This window comes from Vanessa tameamea, chromosome 24 (assembly GCF_037043105.1).
Source record: "Vanessa tameamea isolate UH-Manoa-2023 chromosome 24, ilVanTame1 primary haplotype, whole genome shotgun sequence".
Lineage (NCBI taxonomy): Eukaryota > Metazoa > Arthropoda > Insecta > Lepidoptera > Nymphalidae > Vanessa > Vanessa tameamea.
Genome location: NC_087332.1, coordinates 2,787,224 through 2,806,787, shown reverse-complemented (window position 1 = coordinate 2,806,787; position 19,564 = coordinate 2,787,224). Strand labels below are relative to the sequence as shown.

The window sequence follows — 19,564 nt, the reverse complement described above, 5'->3', positions numbered from 1 at the left end:
GAGTCTAGTCTAGTCTAGTCTTTATCTTATGAGTGAAGACAGCAAAAAAAACACAATTAAGATTATATGATAATTTTTGGTTTTAAGATATAGATAAAGATGTAGTTTAATGTAGAAGAGAACGAGTGAATAGATCTATAGGAATGTGTTGCATAACACAAATATTAGTCGCAAACGTGCCGTCGATACAATAAGTCTAAGATTGACATCTTTTTAAGCTTAACTTACATCACTTATCAAGTATTTATTATTTAAACGCTATGAAATTAAACTATAAAAAATAATTTCGAAGTAGATAATAATAATGAATATTGAATAATATGAAAAATTAATAACATTCGTATACTGTACACTGGTAACACTGGTCCACAGATAAAAAAAAAACACAAAATAAGTAAAAATAATTTTCGAAACGAACCTAAACTTTTAATTATTTTGTTTTTTGTAATACAAAGTTACAATTAATTAGAAATATTATGTTTATACGTAATTTAATTTATGGGTCGTTTTCCAAACCTTAGAAATTTTTTGTCACACCATTAATTCCACATAATTCATAAATCGATTTCAAACCTAACACGTTGACATTCTGTAGCGTATTGTGAATGTTTATTATGTATTGAAGTATTGTACTTGTAGTATAAGAATATCGTAGTTGGTATAGTCATAGAAGCATAGTAAGGGGGATTTCAGATTATGTAATATAATGGGCATAGACAACTTTTTTTTTGACTGATTGTGTTGTGATTTAGTGACCCTTTCGCACTAGTTAATCCAAGTTTGTGTATAATATGTAAAGTTATATGTTTAAGTGTAAACGTGGAAAAGTATTAGAATCGTCAATATCGTGCTCATGAAGCAGACGGACACTGGTAGGAGAACCGCAACACGGAGCGATCTGCGAAACAAAGCACTTATAGTTTAATTAAAATTGTAAAGGTAGAATTATACTCCAGACTATCGATTGTCTTGACGGCAAAACTTAATAAATTTTTATCTGCCCAGTATTTGAACCCAGGACGACGTGATATTCGTGTGTGTGAACTCACCTCCAGTAAGGCAGGTGTCAGAGCGGCGGCTGCTGCGGGTCGGTGCGGCACAGTGCGGTCGTGGCGTCCGCCGGACCGCTCTCGCGACGCACTTTACCTAAAAACAAATATGTCTATCTCTTTTTCAATTTCTTTATATCGCTGTGTAGATACTGAGTATATATAACATTTGCGTCTACGTAAAAATACTTGGAGCCGTCACGGACTCGATGTGAAACATCAACATTGTTATTATAATAATTTAAAATTACAGTAAACCAATAAATAAATATGATGTTTTTTTTTATAAAAACAGAGTTTCGATAGTCTAATAATAAATAGCAACGAAGTATAATACACGCGCCACACAAACGAGAGGGGCATGACGGTATAATGGTCATACCAGTTTCGTTCAAGGCATTATTTCTCATCAAAAACATTAGGCATTATGACACCAGAGAGTAATAGTAAAGCTTATATTTATGTACATAAAGGTGAAAATGACTTATATAAAAAAATACTTACTGGAAAAACATAAACAGCCAGTCTGCTGATTGGCCTGTAATGATGTCGTCGGTCGGATTTCTTTTTGTTCTTTTGACTGTTCCGTAACGCATTTCTGGTAGTAGTCGAATTCTTTAACATACCTGTAAGTATTGAATTATACATTTAAAAAATATGTTCATTAAAATCAGAAAGATAAAATGTTCAAGGACGATTTTTCTTAACTAATAACATGCCATTTGCTCTGCTAAATTAATTACTATACTATAGTTATTCAAGAATATATCTTTACATAAAACATATAAAACTAAACTACTTAGATCCCCTTTAATCTTACTACCAAAGTTCCGAAAAAAAAAACAGTTACGTATCCATAAAGAATACCATAGATTATTTTAAATCTCGACCAATTAGATCTTGTCAATTCAAGGTCAAAGTTGTCATTAATTTTATGTGACTATAAACTTATTAATAGTGTCTCACCAGACAGGCGGCCAGCGATTGTCGGCCAAGTACTCCCTGGACGACACGCTGAGGTGCCTGGCGCGGCACACGCGGTCGTACGCGCCGCACAGGCGCCACGTGCACCACTCCGACAGGTTGTGTGCGTTGTGCAGCTGTTGGCGACCATGAAGGAGAAGTCTCTATAACTCTTTATCATACCAATTACATCTGTATATATGAGGAAATATTTACTTATACAAAGCGATCTTTTCCAGACAACTTTTGCGCAAAAGATTTGACGAGTAGAATCTTTAAAAAAAAGACTAACCTTAACAGACTCAAGCAATGAAAGTGCGATTTCCACAACCTGGTCATCTTCGCCGAGTCTAAAACAATCAAATGATATATTAAAAACAAAATGAAAAATAAACATACTGAAAATTCCGTTAGCCAATAAAAATGGATTAGGAATATTAGATAATTTTCAACAGTACCAATTAATATAGCGCCAAACGGCAAGTGTATTATCAGCCACTAAATGTCCTAATGCTGAGCAAAGTTCTCATTTCATTTTGAGGGGAATATTTAAAACTCATTCCACCACAGTTTTTCGATTAGTAAATACACATGTGCCATAATTTCGGCCTCAGCAGGTTTCCTTCACCTTCAAGAGCGAGATTAGTTATAAACACAAACACTTAAAAACTCTGGTGTTTGCCAAGGTTCATATGTTAAAGCATATCTCTAAGATGCGCGAACTTTTGTAATAACGAACAGTACGAAAGGGTTTACTTATAAATAATGGTCGGAAAAAGCGATGGACACAAAAATTAAGTCATTCAATACAAATTTTCACTATGATTAAATAATCAAATGTAATTCTTACCTATCCTGGTGCTGTAGTTGATCTATAACCCTAGCCTCTACGAGGTTGACTAATCTATTCATACATAGTCTGTTCGCCAGCTCCAACAACTCGAGACATCTAGTAGGTTCGACGGTTGGTATCTTGTCGGAATAAATATAGCAAAGCAGTATGTGAAACGCATACATTTTTACGCCTGGGAAAGATATCTGAAACAAAATTTTCAAAATCGTAAGAACTAAGGTGTTCCTGAAAAAATTACGAGAGTGTTCATCTCATCCCTTTTTTTATTTACTATTCTTTGTGAACTAACTTCGTATCTGATTCGTTAAATATTAGAAACCGACTTGCGACTATAAATAAATTTGATTATTTATCACTTTATGATATATGTGACCATTGAACTATTTCAATTATATATCAAGGAAATGAGTTAATTTTTAGCAGCTATTTGTAAAACAACCAGGATGATTGTTATCAAGATTATAAGAAACGTTGCCATCAAAGAGATTCTCATTAGAAAGAGAAATACCAAAAAGGAGATGCGTATGCTATAAAATATTCTCATCCAGAATAAGGTCCGTATCAAAATCACTAAGATTAAGAACTAGTAAGTTCCAAATGCTTCTAGCATTAAAAAAAAAATCAAATAAAAAAAATAATTCAAACTTACCACTCTTGAAGTGCTCTCCCTGAAATGTCCTTGAAACATGGCTTTCATAGGATCACATCGCGCCATGAGCATCGCCCTGTGAGCTAAATGTATCCCATCATCTAGATCGAAGGTTACATCCGCGAACAAGTTTTGCTCCACGCACATATCGCGGAGTCTCGTCGGTAATGGCTGAAAATATGTATTGTATTTATTTGGTACCTTATAACGAATGAATAATTTTAAAATCTTATCTTCAAGGAATCTCGTAGACATCTTAACTTATAAATTGTTTTATTAGGACATTCACCACGAGTTCATAACTTACACGGAATTTTAGAGGACGCATGACACTTTTAGAAAAAGTCGGAAATAGGCAAGAAGATAAATCAAATTTTAAACAATTTTTTATTTGGATACTTGGATGCAGATACAGTTCAGTATATTTTAATGTTTTTACTTTTAATAATCTAGTAGAAATATTTATTATTTATTAACCGAATTTCTATCCCAATAGATAATCATTTTAAGAAGTTTTTGCAAAATCGAGAGCAATTTGCGATCAATTTTGATTTTCACAAGAATTGAGAAATAAGGAAATTCTATCTAACCAACTTCAAATAAGAAACGCGTGAAAGTAATACTAAAAACTTGGGACTTAATTCATTTTTATTGCTGTGATATTTTGACAGTATTGTTAATATACCCATTTCCTATTACAGATGATTGTTTTTAAGGAGCGAGAACGATAAAAGCCTCCTTTGATCTATTTGGTCTTCCAATATTAATAATCATCAATTAAAATGAGTTCAAGACTTACTGTATGAAACTGGTGCATAAAACCCTTATCGAAGAGCAAATGCTGGTCAAGTATGAACTGGCTGAGTTTCGTCAGCTCGTGGAATCCGAGGAGCTCGGCCGCTTGACGGATTTCCTGTTACAATATTATTAGTGACCGATTGCATACAAAAAAAATCAAGTGTATCATCATAGCCCATTACAATATATTATTTGTAAATACACCAAGTCAGTTCGTTATTTGGGCTTGGAACATTATGTGAACTGCCTGAAAATCTAATTTGGCAGACTTTTATGTCTAGCCTATCTCATACCGATCTTAGCGATTATTTTGTTAGTGGTTTGATCCCCCTCTGCTATAAGGGTAGTTGAAGCGGTGAAGGGTGACTATTACTGTATGAGGCTAACAAAACGTTTAATAGGCTTCATGGGAAAATTAAGAAATAGTATTTTCTTTTTAGTTTAATAACCCAACATCGAAAAAGTTTTATGTTATTATGTTTTATTATGCAATTTTACGAATTACTATTATATAAAGAAAATAATAATATATATATTAGTAAAAAAATACATTATAATTTGAAATTTAGTATTACGGCTGTTTTAAAAGGTGATGAAGATGAACGAATAAGAAATAATGCGCGTGCAACGATAGATTAAAAGTAAAATAAAGTCTACATACTTTATAATCTTAGTGCTATGAAGTTTAATAGAAAAGCTACATGTGAAAGTACAGCGTTAAAATATAAATGTTAATATAACGCATACAATATTAAACATTTTAATAATAAATAAAAATAATAATGAGAAATTATTAATCATGATTTATGAAATATTTATTATATTTAATGAAATTACCAGTAATAATCCAATAGCAGCGGACTGCAGAAGACATTATTAATTTATTATTATATTTTTATTTAATATTATAATTAATCGAATACATAAAAATAGTCATATAATTATTAAATAATAGATAGCAATAGGAAATAGACTATGATTAAAGACAGTCGATACAAAAGCAGCGAACTATATTAACAAAGTTTATTATAAAATATAAGATTTAAACAAAGCAAAGTTTTAGAATCCACTGCGATTAAAAAAAAATATAAGTGTATTCTATTTGCAATTAAATCTAGTATTCATAAACATAAATATATTTCACTTAAGATGGGCAATAATTTAAACCTTTAACGATAGAGAACTAATACATATCAGGCTCTAGAATTAGACCCTAGAAGAACCAGAGATATTTGCGTGTACATTTTATTCTATAAAATTATAAATATCAAATAATAATAATAAACACTCAATACATTTTGACCAATAATACCTAGAACACTTTTTGTCATCATAATAAAATGAATCGCAGTGCACTCTAAACCTAAAGGCGATACGAAAAAGCCAAACCAAAATGTGTTGTAGTACAACGTAATAAAGTCCACTGACCTGCTGTTTAAACGCTCCGCTTTCAATCACGCCCGTGTAAACAAAGTTTATTATCTCCTGCATCACGATCTGCGATATTAGTTTACTCATCGTCACTATTGTTTGTGTCTGTGACGTCGCATGTTGGATCTTGTCGCACTGGAAATAATTTATCATCTGTAGTATAAATCTGTCAATTAGTTTAAACAGATAATGAAACAGCAGGAGCTGTGTATATCTCACATTTATACGAGTATAAAGATAAACACGAGTCGCTAACGTGTGAAATCAATATCAACATTTATGTTAACCCTATCTCTGTCTGTCCTACCACATGATTCATGGTTATTGTGACTGCTGTTAGGACAGGAAACCTGCTAATGCTGATATTTATATTCATTTATTATGAGATTTTCAACTTACCTTCACAACTCTTATAGAAATAATGGCTGGATGATTCACTTCTCTATATAAGTCCGGCGGTTTCTTGCAATTATCACTGAGGGGTAGAATTTGACAAGACGATCGACGTTTGATTTGATCCCATACTCTATGACAAAGTATATGAATATATTTTAGTTATCAGAGCCCATAGAATAGTAATAACATTTTATTTAGTAACTCGTTAAAATTTGGTCCATACTGACAATTTAGAGAACATTAAAATTGACTTTAAAAAGACGGTATGTGACTTGACCACATCATCTCATCATCAAACTCAAATTTCTTTATTCAATATAATTATTACACTAACTTATTAATAGTCAAATTAAACACTACCACCGGTTCGGAAAAGAAAAAACCTTGACCTGAGAAGTATCGGAAAGAAAGAAACTCAGCGTATCTTTTTTTTTGTCACTTTTAATATTTACATACATTGACTATGGATAAAAATAACCAGAAGGCGTTAGTTTCATTCCCAAAGTGTGCTATCAATCATAAATTCACTAATTGTAAAATAACCTTTTATTTTTTAAATTTGGCAACAGAGGCATCTTGAACGCTTTCACAAAAGAGATATTGACTCTATGCAGTCGAGTAACAAGAGTAACAAGTTCCGTACATACATAACATTACAGAATATATATTGAGAAGCAACAGTTAATATCTTAATTTCTTTGCGCGAATAGCCCTTTACTGAAGCACAATTATAGTATGGACAGCGGCTGCGTTACCCCAAAGCATAATATTGTTAAAGTAACTGAAATATTAAAAATAATGTCAGACATTATACTGTTAAAGTAACTGAAATATACTAAGCGAGTCGTATCAACATCGGTAAATAATCTAATTTTTTTTACCGTAAATGTCGCAGAACTCAGTCTACTCGCCTTTCCGTTAATATGGGGGACCCATTGCAACTTGGAATCAACAGTAAGGCCAAGAAATTCAGCTGACTCAACTGGATCTATCGATTTCCCATCGATAAGTACTTCAGCTTTTACATTTTGCACATTTGGTGTACTAAATTTTAAAATTTTGTTTTTTTTATTATTCAGTCTAAGGTTATTTACGCTAAACCAGTGTACTATATCAGAGATAGCATTGTTTACATCGTCATACTGTACCTGCTTTCTATTAACTTTAAAAACTAAGGAAGTATCATTAGCAAACAATACTATATCCTGTAAATTTCCCACTGCTGGGCTAAGGCCTCCTCTCCCGTTGAGGAGAAGGTATGGAGCATATTCCACCACGCTGCTCCAATGCGGGTTGGTGGAATACACATGTGGCAGAATTTCGTTGAAATTAGACACATGCAGGTTTCCTCACGATGTTTTCCTTCACCGCTGAGCACGAGATGAATTATAAACAAATTAAGCACATGTAAATTCAGTGGTGCCTGCCTGGGTTTGAACCCGAAATCATCGGTTAAGATGCACGCGTTCTAACCACTGGGCCATCTCGGCTCATTATGTACTATATCCTGTCAAAGTCAAAGTCAAAGTCAAAAATCTTTATTCAATATAGAAGTGTTTACACTTGCTTATTGACTGTCAAAAATCTACCACCGGTTCAGAATTTAGCACCTCGGACCTGAGAAGAACCGGCGAAAGAAAGCGGGATATATATATATATATTTTTAACCATTTTCCATTTGTTCCCAACAAGTATTTAAAGGTCTTCCCGATACATTTGTTACTGTCAAATGTCATACATAGCCAGTTTGCTGTGATTTATTACACCCAAAGTACAGCGTCATTCGATCGCCTTTTGCCACTAATTTACCCGCAATACAAGAAATACACTACAAGAATCAGCCGATATTATAATATTCATTTGTCATTATTTGAAATAAGCCACTTCTATCACTTGAGAATAACTGGAAGAGAGTTTACATATATCTGAGGACTATCTGAAGACGTTTACCTTTTTTATAGTTTTTCCATTTTTATCTCTTTTAAATATGTTAAATGTAAATTTAAATAGGTGAGTATTTGCGCAGTTTTGGATGGGTTATTTTTTCCTTGATATGAATGAGTATCGTCAGGGTACGTGGTGTTTGAAATAAGCTATTTATTTCGAACTAATAAAAGTCGATTAAGTCTCTGACCATAATGCTCTTTTGATTCCAGAGTAAACTGAGACCGAGAATATCAATCACGACTTTTACCATCTAGAAATCGAAAGCTAAAGGCTAAAAACTGCTGCTTTGCGTAACGTAGGCAAATAATGTATTTAATTTTGTTTAATGACAAATATTGTTATTCTATGTAAGAAATATAATATGTTTAGTTTTCAATAATTAATATTTCCTATTATATACGGTACGTGCTACATGTATCTTATAACGGTAGGAGCAAGTAGACATACCTTTCAAGGTTGTTGTTGTTAAGTTGTGTGATATTCTTTGTAGGATATCCTAATAAATTAAAAAACATCCAGTAACTCACCTCATCTGTTTCGCTTGATCTTGTCTTATTAAGTATTCCGTGTCTTCGTTAAACTCGCCAGTCGTCGCTTCTCCCATGCTGCTTACCTGAAATTATTAAGTCCATTTCGGTCCAAGGAAAATCTTTTCTGTCTATATGTTCTAACTATTTACATGTTCGAGTGAAGACAGAATTTTGATAGCACACTTGCAAAATGATAAGTGCCATAAAACAGCTTTCTAACCACATAACTGTAATTTTAAAGACTGTAATTTCTGGTAGTATCATAGCCAAAGAGACTATGCCTATATTGAGATGTTTGTGGATAATAGAAAAACACGTTCAATTGCTTGTTAGTTTATTGCTAAGAAGGATGTTTCCCATAGCAACCCGAGTAACAATAAACACGAGCGTTAACCATAGCAACACGTATAACATATATCACATATATAACTAAGCTAAGGCTATGTGTATATAACAAATTTATATTGGCAAAACTCTATACGATTTAAAGATACGTTACGAAGATACGTTATACCTAAGCGTTAAAGACAAATTATGTATATATATATTACCATACTACTCTCACTGGAGCTTCTTGCAAGTTCCGCGGATAAGCTGACACAATCCGTTGTAAGGAGACGATGGAAAGCTTCACAAGCAGCGGCCATTACGAATCGATGTACCGGAAATCCTTTGGCACCGCAAATTATCACCATGTCCGAGAAATACTGGCAAAAAATACCGATTAAATTTGTTCAAGTTAAACATAAGTTTGTCAAGCACCAAATGCATTAAGTACTTCATGATTAACGACATAGTCGAATATGATGCCATATTGACATTTTATTCATAAAAATAAACATATTATTGTCAATTTATAAATAATTTCCAAAATTAAATTATTGAAAGCTAGGGAAACGTACTCGAACAGACTATTAGTTATGTAGTTGAGCATTTTTTAGATAAGTATAAAACTGTTTTATTATCCTAAAATGATTGTATTTAATAGTATTTACCTGTTGCCTCAAAAGCGTCGTCATATTTTCCAAAAGAACGCTATTTGCTATAACCACTTCTGGCTCTAGAGGTCTGGGTGGTCTGAATGGAGCCTAAAACAGAAGAGAGACACTCAAAACTTTTACGGCACAAACAATTTTGGCATTTTTGACTGTTTAAATTTTAATTTGATGACGTCTCCATAACTAATTGTCATGATAAGTTTATGGAACCACGATTTGTTATAATAAAAGTTTAAAATTACACTTCGTTTGAGCGTCTGATGTCGTTTTTAGCATCAGTAGCGTAATAGTTTACGGGCCGTCTAGCGATGTACACTCTCAGGATCGATCCTGAGCCCTTTGGCTATAGTCGTCCCCACTCCTAACACAAGTGATAAGCTTAAAAGGAGGGATAAATAGAAATATTAGTATTTCTTTAATTAATTTGGGGCATTGCTACTATTCTTTTAAAAAAAAGGTTCTATATAAATGTGATTTTCAATCACTTTGTAGAAACACTCACATTTCTCACATAACTCAAGAAGGTAGCTTTTTCTGTGACGAACTATTTTTATTAAGAGATTTTATAAATAATTAAGTGAGTTTAGAAAGGCAGACTTTATTATCAGTAAGTTACCTTCGCCTTTATAATCATCGTCACATTAACCACCAACCTTGGGAACTAAGATGTTATGTCCCTTGTGACTAAAATTACACTAGGTCATTCAATCTTCAAATCGGAAGACAACAATATTAATTAATGCTGTTGGATGATAGAACGGTAACCCGTGGGTGGTACCTGCCAACCAAAGCCCCACCATCGAGAATATAGAGTATTAAATTTTACCTGAAGCAATGGTCTTTGAACTCTTTTCAAATTCGTCATCCAAAACCTCTGCTGTCGTCTTGCAATCAAAGCCGCTCGTATTGCGTTTTCAAACACTTCATTAACACCGTAATACGTGAACACTGATGTTTCGTAATAGTAGATACCGAATTCGTGGGCCAAAGCGCGACCTTGATCTGGCATCACCAGATCGCTTTTCCTTGGAGCCCTGGTCAGTATAAAACATAATCATGGGAAGGTCTTTACTAAAACGGGTCGCGCTAAAAATTACTTCTCAGTATGTGATATACGTGTTTTTTTATTGCATAGGTTGGCGGACGAGCATATGGGCCACCTGATGGTAAGTGGTCACCACCGCCCATAGACAATGGCACTGTAAGAAATATTAACCATTCCTTACATTGCCAATGCGCCAATAACTTGCAAACTAAGATGTTATCCTTGGTGCACAGGCACAGGTGAGTGATCCAGTGTAAGTGCAGACTTACACTGGCTCACTCACCCTTTAAACCGGAACCCAACAATACGGAGTACTGTTGTTTGACGGTAGAATATCTGATGAGTGGGTAGTACCTACCCAGATATCGACGTCTTAGCTGGTTGATTATGTAACTGTGGATATTTTGATGTGTGGATGTGCTAAATATAAAACAGATAATGAGAATGCGTAGGAAGTAAATTACTTACCTGATAAATGGGCTTCGATCCTTGCAATAATTCAAATACGTTTCATCTCTGTACATGTATCTTAGATCGTTCTTACAACCAACGAGTAATATCGGTGTGTTTGGGCAGAATCTCCTAAAATACATTAATGACCTTGACTTTTATCGTGTCACGTAGGTATTATATGAAGTAACTTACACACATCTAAGTCAAAAGAGTTTCTTTCAAAAAAAAGCTTTCATTATATTATTCTTTGAGAGCATGGATATATTTGATTGTATTGTCACCGGTACTAAAAACGATTACATGCATGGAATTGCTTTAAAATTTACGCTCCTTTACAACAGGTTGGCAAATATACTCAGCTGCCTAGAGAACTATCATAGTTTGCCCACGATATTTTCTCTCACCACCGAGTCACGAGATGAAAATATAAATATCAATTAAGCACAGAAACGTGGTCCGGATTTTCAACCTTAATCATCTGTTAAGAACCACGTATGGTATAGAGCAACGTTTAATTTCAAGGATTTAATTTAAAAATAACATAGATACCTTATTTCCGGATACCACATCGCACCACAATTTCTCAATGATATTGGATTCGTAATTGAAAAGCATAATAAAACAACATCAGATCTAGAACAAGAACAACGTAGTTATATAATTAAAATCTACAAATCAAGTGAATAAAATTGGACAAACAACTGGGAAAAATGAAGACAATGTTCCTTTTTTTGGTTTCTCTACAGACTTCTTAACAATTAATGTTGTACATACATTACATTAGCAGCCTGTAAATTTCCCACTGCTGGGCTAAAGCCTCTTAATGTTGTACCGTTGCGTAAAATTATATGACAGGACTTTTTAAAAGTATTTTAGGCAGGCGGACTAACAAATGGGCAACCAAACAGTGGCCACTTCCATCCATTGATAAGGAGTAATCCTATAAGAATTATAAACCTCTTCATATAACTTAAATTTGCCGTCAACAATGACATCTAAGATGGACCTTTATGTCAATACACTGGCCCATCCAAACCAAACCACAGCAATACAAATAATTATTGTTTGGCTGTCAAATAATTGGAGACGCTCCAGCGCCAAGCAGCAGCAAATATTTATTTACTTTTTCATAGAGTTTTTTTTAAATTACCTTCCATAAGCGAATCTTCTGTCTTTCTCGTGATCGCCAAAGGTGTCCCATAATCTGAGTGAAACGTTGACGCCGTCAACTACTTCCCATGATCGTTCTAATACCTTTATGGAAAGAATATCAAATATTACAGAACAATTACCAAATACTTCTTTCAATGAAAGGGAATATTTATATGATTAAAATAATACAGAGATAAATCGATACACTCGCCACCGGAAGTTTTAATTTAGTAAAGCTTGGGTTTCTCTTTCAGAAAATGGATGAATTTCGCTGGAATACTTTAAAATATTTTCGGATTTAGATTTGTCGCTAGAACATCATCGTGAATAACTGGTTTTTTCTACACTATATGAAATTACGATAAATGTGTCTCCTACTATATTTCTAGATATATATTAATCAAGGTACGTTACAGTTACCATATTTTTGATACACCTACCACCTACCGTAGGTATTTTATTATAGACAAACGAAATCGTGGTAGAATTTGATACCGTCAATCAAATTCTACTGTGATTTCGTTTGTCTTAACGGAATTGTAATTCCTATAAATTGCAAATGAGTATAATAAGTAAAAAAAGCTAAAAAATAAAACCGAAAATGATATACCGATTTTTTTTAATAGCAACACTGTATTATAGACCAATGTGACAAATTGAAATGATAGTTCTAAATCCAATTAAAAATAATAAATTAAATGCTGTAGAATTTTACTGCACTGATTAACGAAGCTTAGATATAACGATAGTTGTATTTGACGTCCTTCTAACGTAAAATCCGCCTGCGATCAAAGTGGGATCCGGCCTTTTGGAACTGAGACACGCGCGGCCCAGCCGATAGCGTTGACAAACTCACGTCGATGACACGAGCTACTTTGTATCTTGTTTGTTAGTGTGGATTTTTTGCTCGTGGTTTGCTATTGCAATATTTTATTTATGGAATAATATATCGTTGTACATTTATTTTAATGGTAACATTATTATTCGAGTAAAATAATGATTACAAAGATATGTTACATTTTGTAAAGTCAATCAAAAGAAATCATTCCTGAAGTTTAACATACGTACAAATACACATAAAAACACCTTCATTAATATCTACAAAGATATAATCAGCTAGAAGATTTTGATACTTTGACAATGTTCCATTTCATTCTAATAGCGCACAGACTTTACTAAAAATGATATCCATTGACACGTGTCAAAAATAAATAAAAACACTCGTATCAAACTTATTTAACTAAACTAAACGTGTCTGAATTAACAGAAGCCATTTAATGTTTTTAGTTCAATAAGTAAGTATTTATCAGTTAATCCTTATGTAAGGTAATCGTTAAACGTTCGTACATGAGCACTGATTTAAAAAAAAAAAAAATAAAGAAAAAAAGACCTGATAAGAAGAATGACTGACCGATTGTGTTAATAATCTTTATTTCGACTTAATTATCATGCAACATAAAGAAACGTTTCCATAAAAATACAATCTCAGTCAGCTACTTCTTGGTCAAAACTATTGTGGAGTATGAACCTTCCCACCCCTACTACTGGATACTAAAATTTACTTCCCCCTTTCCTAATCTAACCAATAAGACGAAACTACATTCAATTGCCTTTGTCGGTCATAAGTAGTTTGACCAATAGGGCTAATAGATAGAGTTACAAGTACTTATATTTAATCAATAAAATATAACGTAATTAATCACGTATATTCATAACTTAATAACAATAATAAAGTCACTGTGCACGTTATTAAAACACACATTGTGATAATTAAGGTTAATATAACTTACGTCCTTGTAAATCCGATACTGATCAATCGCCCATACAGTTGGCACATGGGTGGTCAGAAGCTGCGACAGCGAAACGTGCTTGTTGCATGCGCGTGCGCAGATCAGCCTCGTTTTGCCAACCGCGGTATCTCCCACTACCACGCATTTCACCAGCTCTTGATGCGGTTGCTCGTTGTCCATGATCTATGACAAAAAGGATTATCTTATTTACTAGTATGTATTACTTACACGAATATAATAATACTTTCCGAAACTCTCAGTAAAACGCACCACCGCAGGATTTACCTTTGGGTCTTATGCATGGTTTACACGGGGTCAGTCTGGTCTGGACCCAGTGACTCAGCATTTCGGACCCAGTAACTGGCTACACGTAGACAGGGTCGGGCAGTAACTCAGTTCTAAGACTATCAGTAAGCTACAAAAAGGTACGTGGAAACTATACAACAAAAGGGCAGCAACTGCCCGAACCCGTCCATACAACGCCAGACGCTGTACTGATTTACTGGCCCCGAAAATAGAACTTGAAACTAGGCGTCTACACGAGTCCAGTAGCAAGTCAACGCCGGACTGACTTATTGTCCTGCATTGTTAGTGACCCCGTATAAACCAGGCCTTAACATTGTTAAGTTAAAAGTTTTTTAACGTGTTTTAATTCCTAGAAAGGGTGGACAATTATTCATGATAATTGATTAATACTCTCTGTGAAAATGAAACATTACGTCTACGGTATACGGGCTGCTTATGAATATGGATCTTTGCATATTGGACAATATTTTTGTCGTACAATTTAGCACATACATATCTGCAAATAGCTTTTTTTTATGTTATAAGTCTACTAACCCGAAAAGTTCCCGATTTTATTCTTCTTAGAAATTAACCTCAGCTGAATCGTAACTTGGGGTCAATTTTACTAATATATTACGATATTCCCATTTCTGTTTCAACTAACTTCGACCGAACCGTAAGCGGATCCTTATGTTAGTAGAATAGGAAAAAGGCTAAAAGCTCTGGAGGACAATGATTATGTTTTGATTCGATAAGATAAATAAAATGACTATTTCTTATTGTGACGATTGATCCCCACGATCAAGGCCTGCGTCTTAGAGATACTTTGACGGTCATGAATAACGTCCAAAGAAGCACAAGTAAAGTTTAAAATTCACTAATATTTGAACTGTACCGAGGGATTCTTTGCCAAATAAGTATAACGATCGAATAACTGCAGTGGTAAAATAATTAATTCGAACCAACAGGGGCCCCCTGCTCGTCGCATATGTTTGTCCGCCAACCTACGCCGTAAAAAAAAAAATAGCCCAAAGAAACTTTTATAAGACCTTTGAAATCGTCAATTAACAAGATTAAATTAAATATAAATCTACGACATAAGGGAACTGGAAAGTAGATATTACCGAGACAAACCGATGAAAAACTCTTACGTTAATGTTACCTATTAAAATGTTTAGAAAGTGGCTACATACTTTTCTACATTGTAAGCAAATGAGTCGACGCTCCCAAATCAGTAAAGGCTATACATTAGCAGTCTGTAAATTTCCCACTGCTGGGCTACGGCCTCCTCTCCCTTTGAGGAGAAGGTTTGGAGCATATTCCACCACGCTGCTCCAATGCGGGTTGGTGGAATACACATGTGGCAGAATTTCGTTGAAATTAGACAAATGCAGGTTTCCTCACGATGTTTTCCTTCACCGCCGAGCACGAGATCAAAGTCAAAGTCAAAAATCTTTGTTCAATATAGAAGTGTTTACACTTGCTTATTGATTGTCAAAAATCTACCACCGGTTCGGAATTTAGCACCTCGGACCTGAGAAGAACCGGCGAAAGAAACTCAGCGGGATATATATATATATATTTTTTAACCATTATTATGTACAATGATAATTATATTTTAGTTATTTGAAGCAGCCTGGAGGCGATCATTTCATTCCCAAGGTGTGCAGTCAACTAAAAAGTCATTAGTGTTGTAATATCCTTTAGCACACAAACGCTCTTTAACGATTCTTTTGAATTTTATAATTGAATAATTTTGAACGCTTTCTGGGATCCTGTTGTAAAAACGTATACATTGCCCCAAAAAAGAGTTACTAACCCTATGTAATCGGGTACTTGGAGTAACAAGTTTATTCTTGTTCCTAGTGTTAATAGAATGTACGTCACAATTTCTGGGAAAATCGTTTATGTTTTTGTTTTTGCGTACATACATAACATTATCGAATATTATCATAGATAAATTACAAACACAAAGTAAATGCTATAATTATTATTAATAGGAGATAGAATTTGTCCACGTGCCAAATTGTAACTTTCTATATTAATATAATATATAATGAAAAACAAAAACATACATACCTTTATGTGTATAAATACTACCTTAACTAGGGTTACAATTCATGAATGAGTTTGGCGAGATTTGAATTTTGCGCCTTTGAGTACGAGTTTGACAAATCTATTATTTAAGGTTCAGCAGATTTCCTATCGAATTAAATGCTAAGTGTGTTTGCCCTTAGCCTACAGGCTTTGCGCCCCAGACGGTTACGCCCCTGGAAGCTCTCCGCTTGGCCAGCCCCTAGCCACGAAGTTGTATATACAAACGGTCGTCCGGAGGAATTTGATGATTTACTTTTAAATACATCATTATATTTTGATTTGTGCATTTTAGGCGCGATTAAATGGCCTATACCTGGAAACGTATCTATCTTCAAAAATATCTATAAATTTAAATTTCATTTCAACGCCTCATACTTAGGCTTTTAATTGACAATCTGTCGGTTTTTACACAGATAATATATGTAATTATGTTAGTTATTTGTTGTTAAGATTTTTTTTTAATCGGGAATTCTTAAACCAAGTAAGAAACAAGCTGATAGTGTCTGGTTTGAGTTGAGTCCTTTTTAGTCAAATAAATTTAACATTATAAATTTTTGGTTCAATTTGTTTATTAAATAAAATAAAATTTAAATAAAAATACTAAAATAGCATAGCAGTATAGTAGGTTGTTGATTGTCTTATAAGTAATAATAAAGAAATCATTAAAATAATTATTGTTAATAGAACTACAATTATAGAATTAGACAGAAATTGTATATGCTACTTAAAAACTTGGATAGTATTTATTTCAACACACACAATAACTTATGAAATTTTATTATAATAGTAAATCATAAACTTCCACTTCTGATCAAAAATATAATTAGAAATAGTTACAATTAAAAAAAATACAATTACAAATTTTTGTATTATGTCACCAGATGATAAAATAGCAGAACTTGAATGTCCAATCGAAGTGCCATAAATGATTTTATTCAATTTATATAATCAATAGAAAATAATATATTTAAAAATGCAAATTAAATGTCAAAATACATAAATCTATATGAATATACCACATCATATAACATAATTGCAATTAAAAAACTTTCAGGAATATATCAAACTGTTAAAAAGTAATAATATTGTCTGTCTCACTGTCTTTGATTAGTTCATATTTAACAGTATGTCAAAAGGCTGTGTAAGGAGGATCTATGCCAAATAATAATTACATTTATTTGGCATAGTTTTTACATCCAGTATAATAATTACATAGTGATTCATAATTTGCAGTCAAATAACATAAATAAATGTATATAATATTATACAAATATATGTCAATTCAATAGCTCAGTAGCCTAGCGATATAATTTGTAGGTTTATTCATAACCATATAGATATATGGTTATGAATAAACCTACAAATTATATATATATATATATATGGGTATAATAATAGATACATTATACCCACTACTAAAATAAGCTACATAATTTTAGTTTATTTATATTGTATTGATCGTGTTTTCACCAAAAATCCTAATATAATACCAATATTAACTCTCAACTGTATGTTGTTAATGCAAATAAATAAAAATACTGAAATATTATAATATTTAAATAATATATGAAACTAATAAAATATTAATACACTAATATCTATAATAATTAAAGAGACAAATTAATTGGTTCCTATTAAATAAACGAACTAGGATAAGAAACCTTTGCTGTACTTAATTTTTTTTATGGATTTATATATTGTTTTAATAGTTTAAATCAGTTAATTAATTTTTTCTATTTTTATATCAAATCAAATTACTTTTACAAAAAAGTAAATTATTCAGTTCATTTTATTTGCTTAGCACTTGATTGTAATAAACATTGTTAAGTGGTTAATGACAAATTAAGTTCATAGTAAACAAATTAATATTTATCTTAAGAAATATTAAATTAATAATAATAAATAAATAAATATTAATATTATTTAAAAAAAAATTACTATTTAAAAATGAAAGTGTCATATTGAAGATATATTATTAATTAATATTATGATAAACATAAACCTTTCCAAAAATTCCGATTTTGTTCCAATTTTACAAACAAAGGCATATTAAAAATTAAATATATTAAGTAACTTTTTTTAAAATATTATCCGTTTTGTTTACAATAATAAATGCCATTAATTTCACACTTGCTTAACAGCTGGTAATTTTGACAATTAAAAATAAAGCTTCATACACATAAAAATGCGTTCAGGACAGACGACAATAGAAAACATTTATTTATTATTTTTAATAATAATTAAAAAAACATATATAATGTTATAATAAGCAGATATAGATTTTTAAATTTATGCAATTCATCGAACATCTAACAAAGGACGTTTTAATTTAAATTGAAGTAGACGTAGTCATTTTTATATTCCATACTTTTGTGTAATATTATACGCAATCTTCACTTCGAAAACACTTTATCTTTCGTAAAATTCAAATTAATTTTATAATAATAAAAAAAGCTAATTCACTTACGGATTCTTCAATATATTCTGAATTGGTTCACTCACTAAGATTCACTCGCTATTATAATGACGATCATCTAAACATTTTCACATATATTGATCACTAAAAATAACGCGTATGACACGAATTAGCGCAACGGCATTACTATTAATTTAAATATTAATGAAAATATCACCGATACCTATCCTGAGCGGTTACAGAGTGAAGTTGATTTTGTAGCATTGCAGTGTTCTGCGCATGTTTTATGAATGAACACCCTGCGCAGATCCGCAAGCAAACTAGGCGAGCACATTTTAATTTTGTTATTGACAATTTTCATCCAGTCATTGAACTTTCAAAAGGCAGTTTTGTTTCATAGTCTAAACTCTATTTGATGTCTTCATTTTCTACTTTTGTTCCGTGGTCAATACCCCTTAATTAAGGTTCTCGGTTTATTTCATTGTGTAGCCGATGTCATCCTCATTAGTTTTACAGACGCGTTCAAATTTTAATAACAAACATGAAAAAATAAATGTAACAGAAAATTATTAAAACGTCTTATATTAATAATAGTTCGAAGGAGTTTGAACAATATACCCAACTTTTTGAAATTGTACCAATAAATTTTCATGAATGGTGTAGACAGTTATCTTTCGCCTGACTAAAACATAAAGCAAATATAGTTTTTGAA

The 19,564-nt window shown here is 32.5% G+C and overlaps 2 protein-coding genes across 5 annotated transcripts in view; one reads left to right on the top strand and one right to left on the bottom strand.

Moving 5' to 3' along the window:
- The window catches only part of LOC113398066 (H/ACA ribonucleoprotein complex subunit 2-like protein), a 167,251-nt gene that overhangs the window by 4,979 nt on the left and 142,708 nt on the right, over positions 1–19,564 (top strand). The window lies entirely within an intron of this gene.
- LOC113398062 (rho-related BTB domain-containing protein 1) lies at positions 628–19,306 on the bottom strand. Of its 4 annotated transcripts, XM_026636636.2 has the most exons (21): positions 19,076–19,306; positions 18,904–18,996; positions 14,055–14,237; positions 12,263–12,366; positions 11,662–11,745; positions 11,128–11,241; positions 10,441–10,648; positions 9,612–9,704; positions 9,168–9,323; positions 8,614–8,699; positions 6,143–6,269; positions 5,741–5,878; positions 5,150–5,173; positions 4,314–4,427; positions 3,515–3,685; positions 2,863–3,050; positions 2,305–2,362; positions 2,016–2,149; positions 1,554–1,675; positions 1,050–1,146; positions 628–898 (listed from the first exon to the last, which is right to left on the bottom strand). In XM_026636636.2, exons 3-20 carry the CDS (start codon positions 14,232–14,234, stop codon positions 1,067–1,069), a joined length of 2,181 nt encoding a protein of 726 aa, XP_026492421.1. In that variant the 5' UTR covers positions 14,235–14,237; positions 18,904–18,996; positions 19,076–19,306; the 3' UTR covers positions 628–898; positions 1,050–1,066. The 4 variants fall into 4 exon arrangements, with proteins under 4 accessions (XP_026492421.1, XP_064074808.1, XP_026492423.1 ...); XM_064218738.1 differs by having other exon boundaries at positions 18,904–19,306; XM_026636638.2 differs by lacking the exon at positions 5,150–5,173 and having other exon boundaries at positions 18,904–19,306.

What these genes read in the sequence shown, in the direction of transcription:
- LOC113398062 (XM_064218738.1), bottom strand. Translation starts at nt 14,234, where the DNA reads ATGGACAACGAGCAACCGCATCAAGAGCTGGTGAAATGCGTGGTAGTG. An exon ending in AGAAGATTCGCTTATGGAAG is followed by an intron (nt 11,746 to 12,262) that starts GTAATTTAAAAA and finishes TTCTTGTTCTAG; the next exon opens with ATCTGATGTTGTTTTATTAT. An exon ending in CTGCTATTGGATTATTACTG is followed by an intron (nt 4,428 to 5,149) that starts GTAATTTCATTA and finishes ATATTGTAACAG; the next exon opens with GAAATCCGTCAAGCGGCCGA.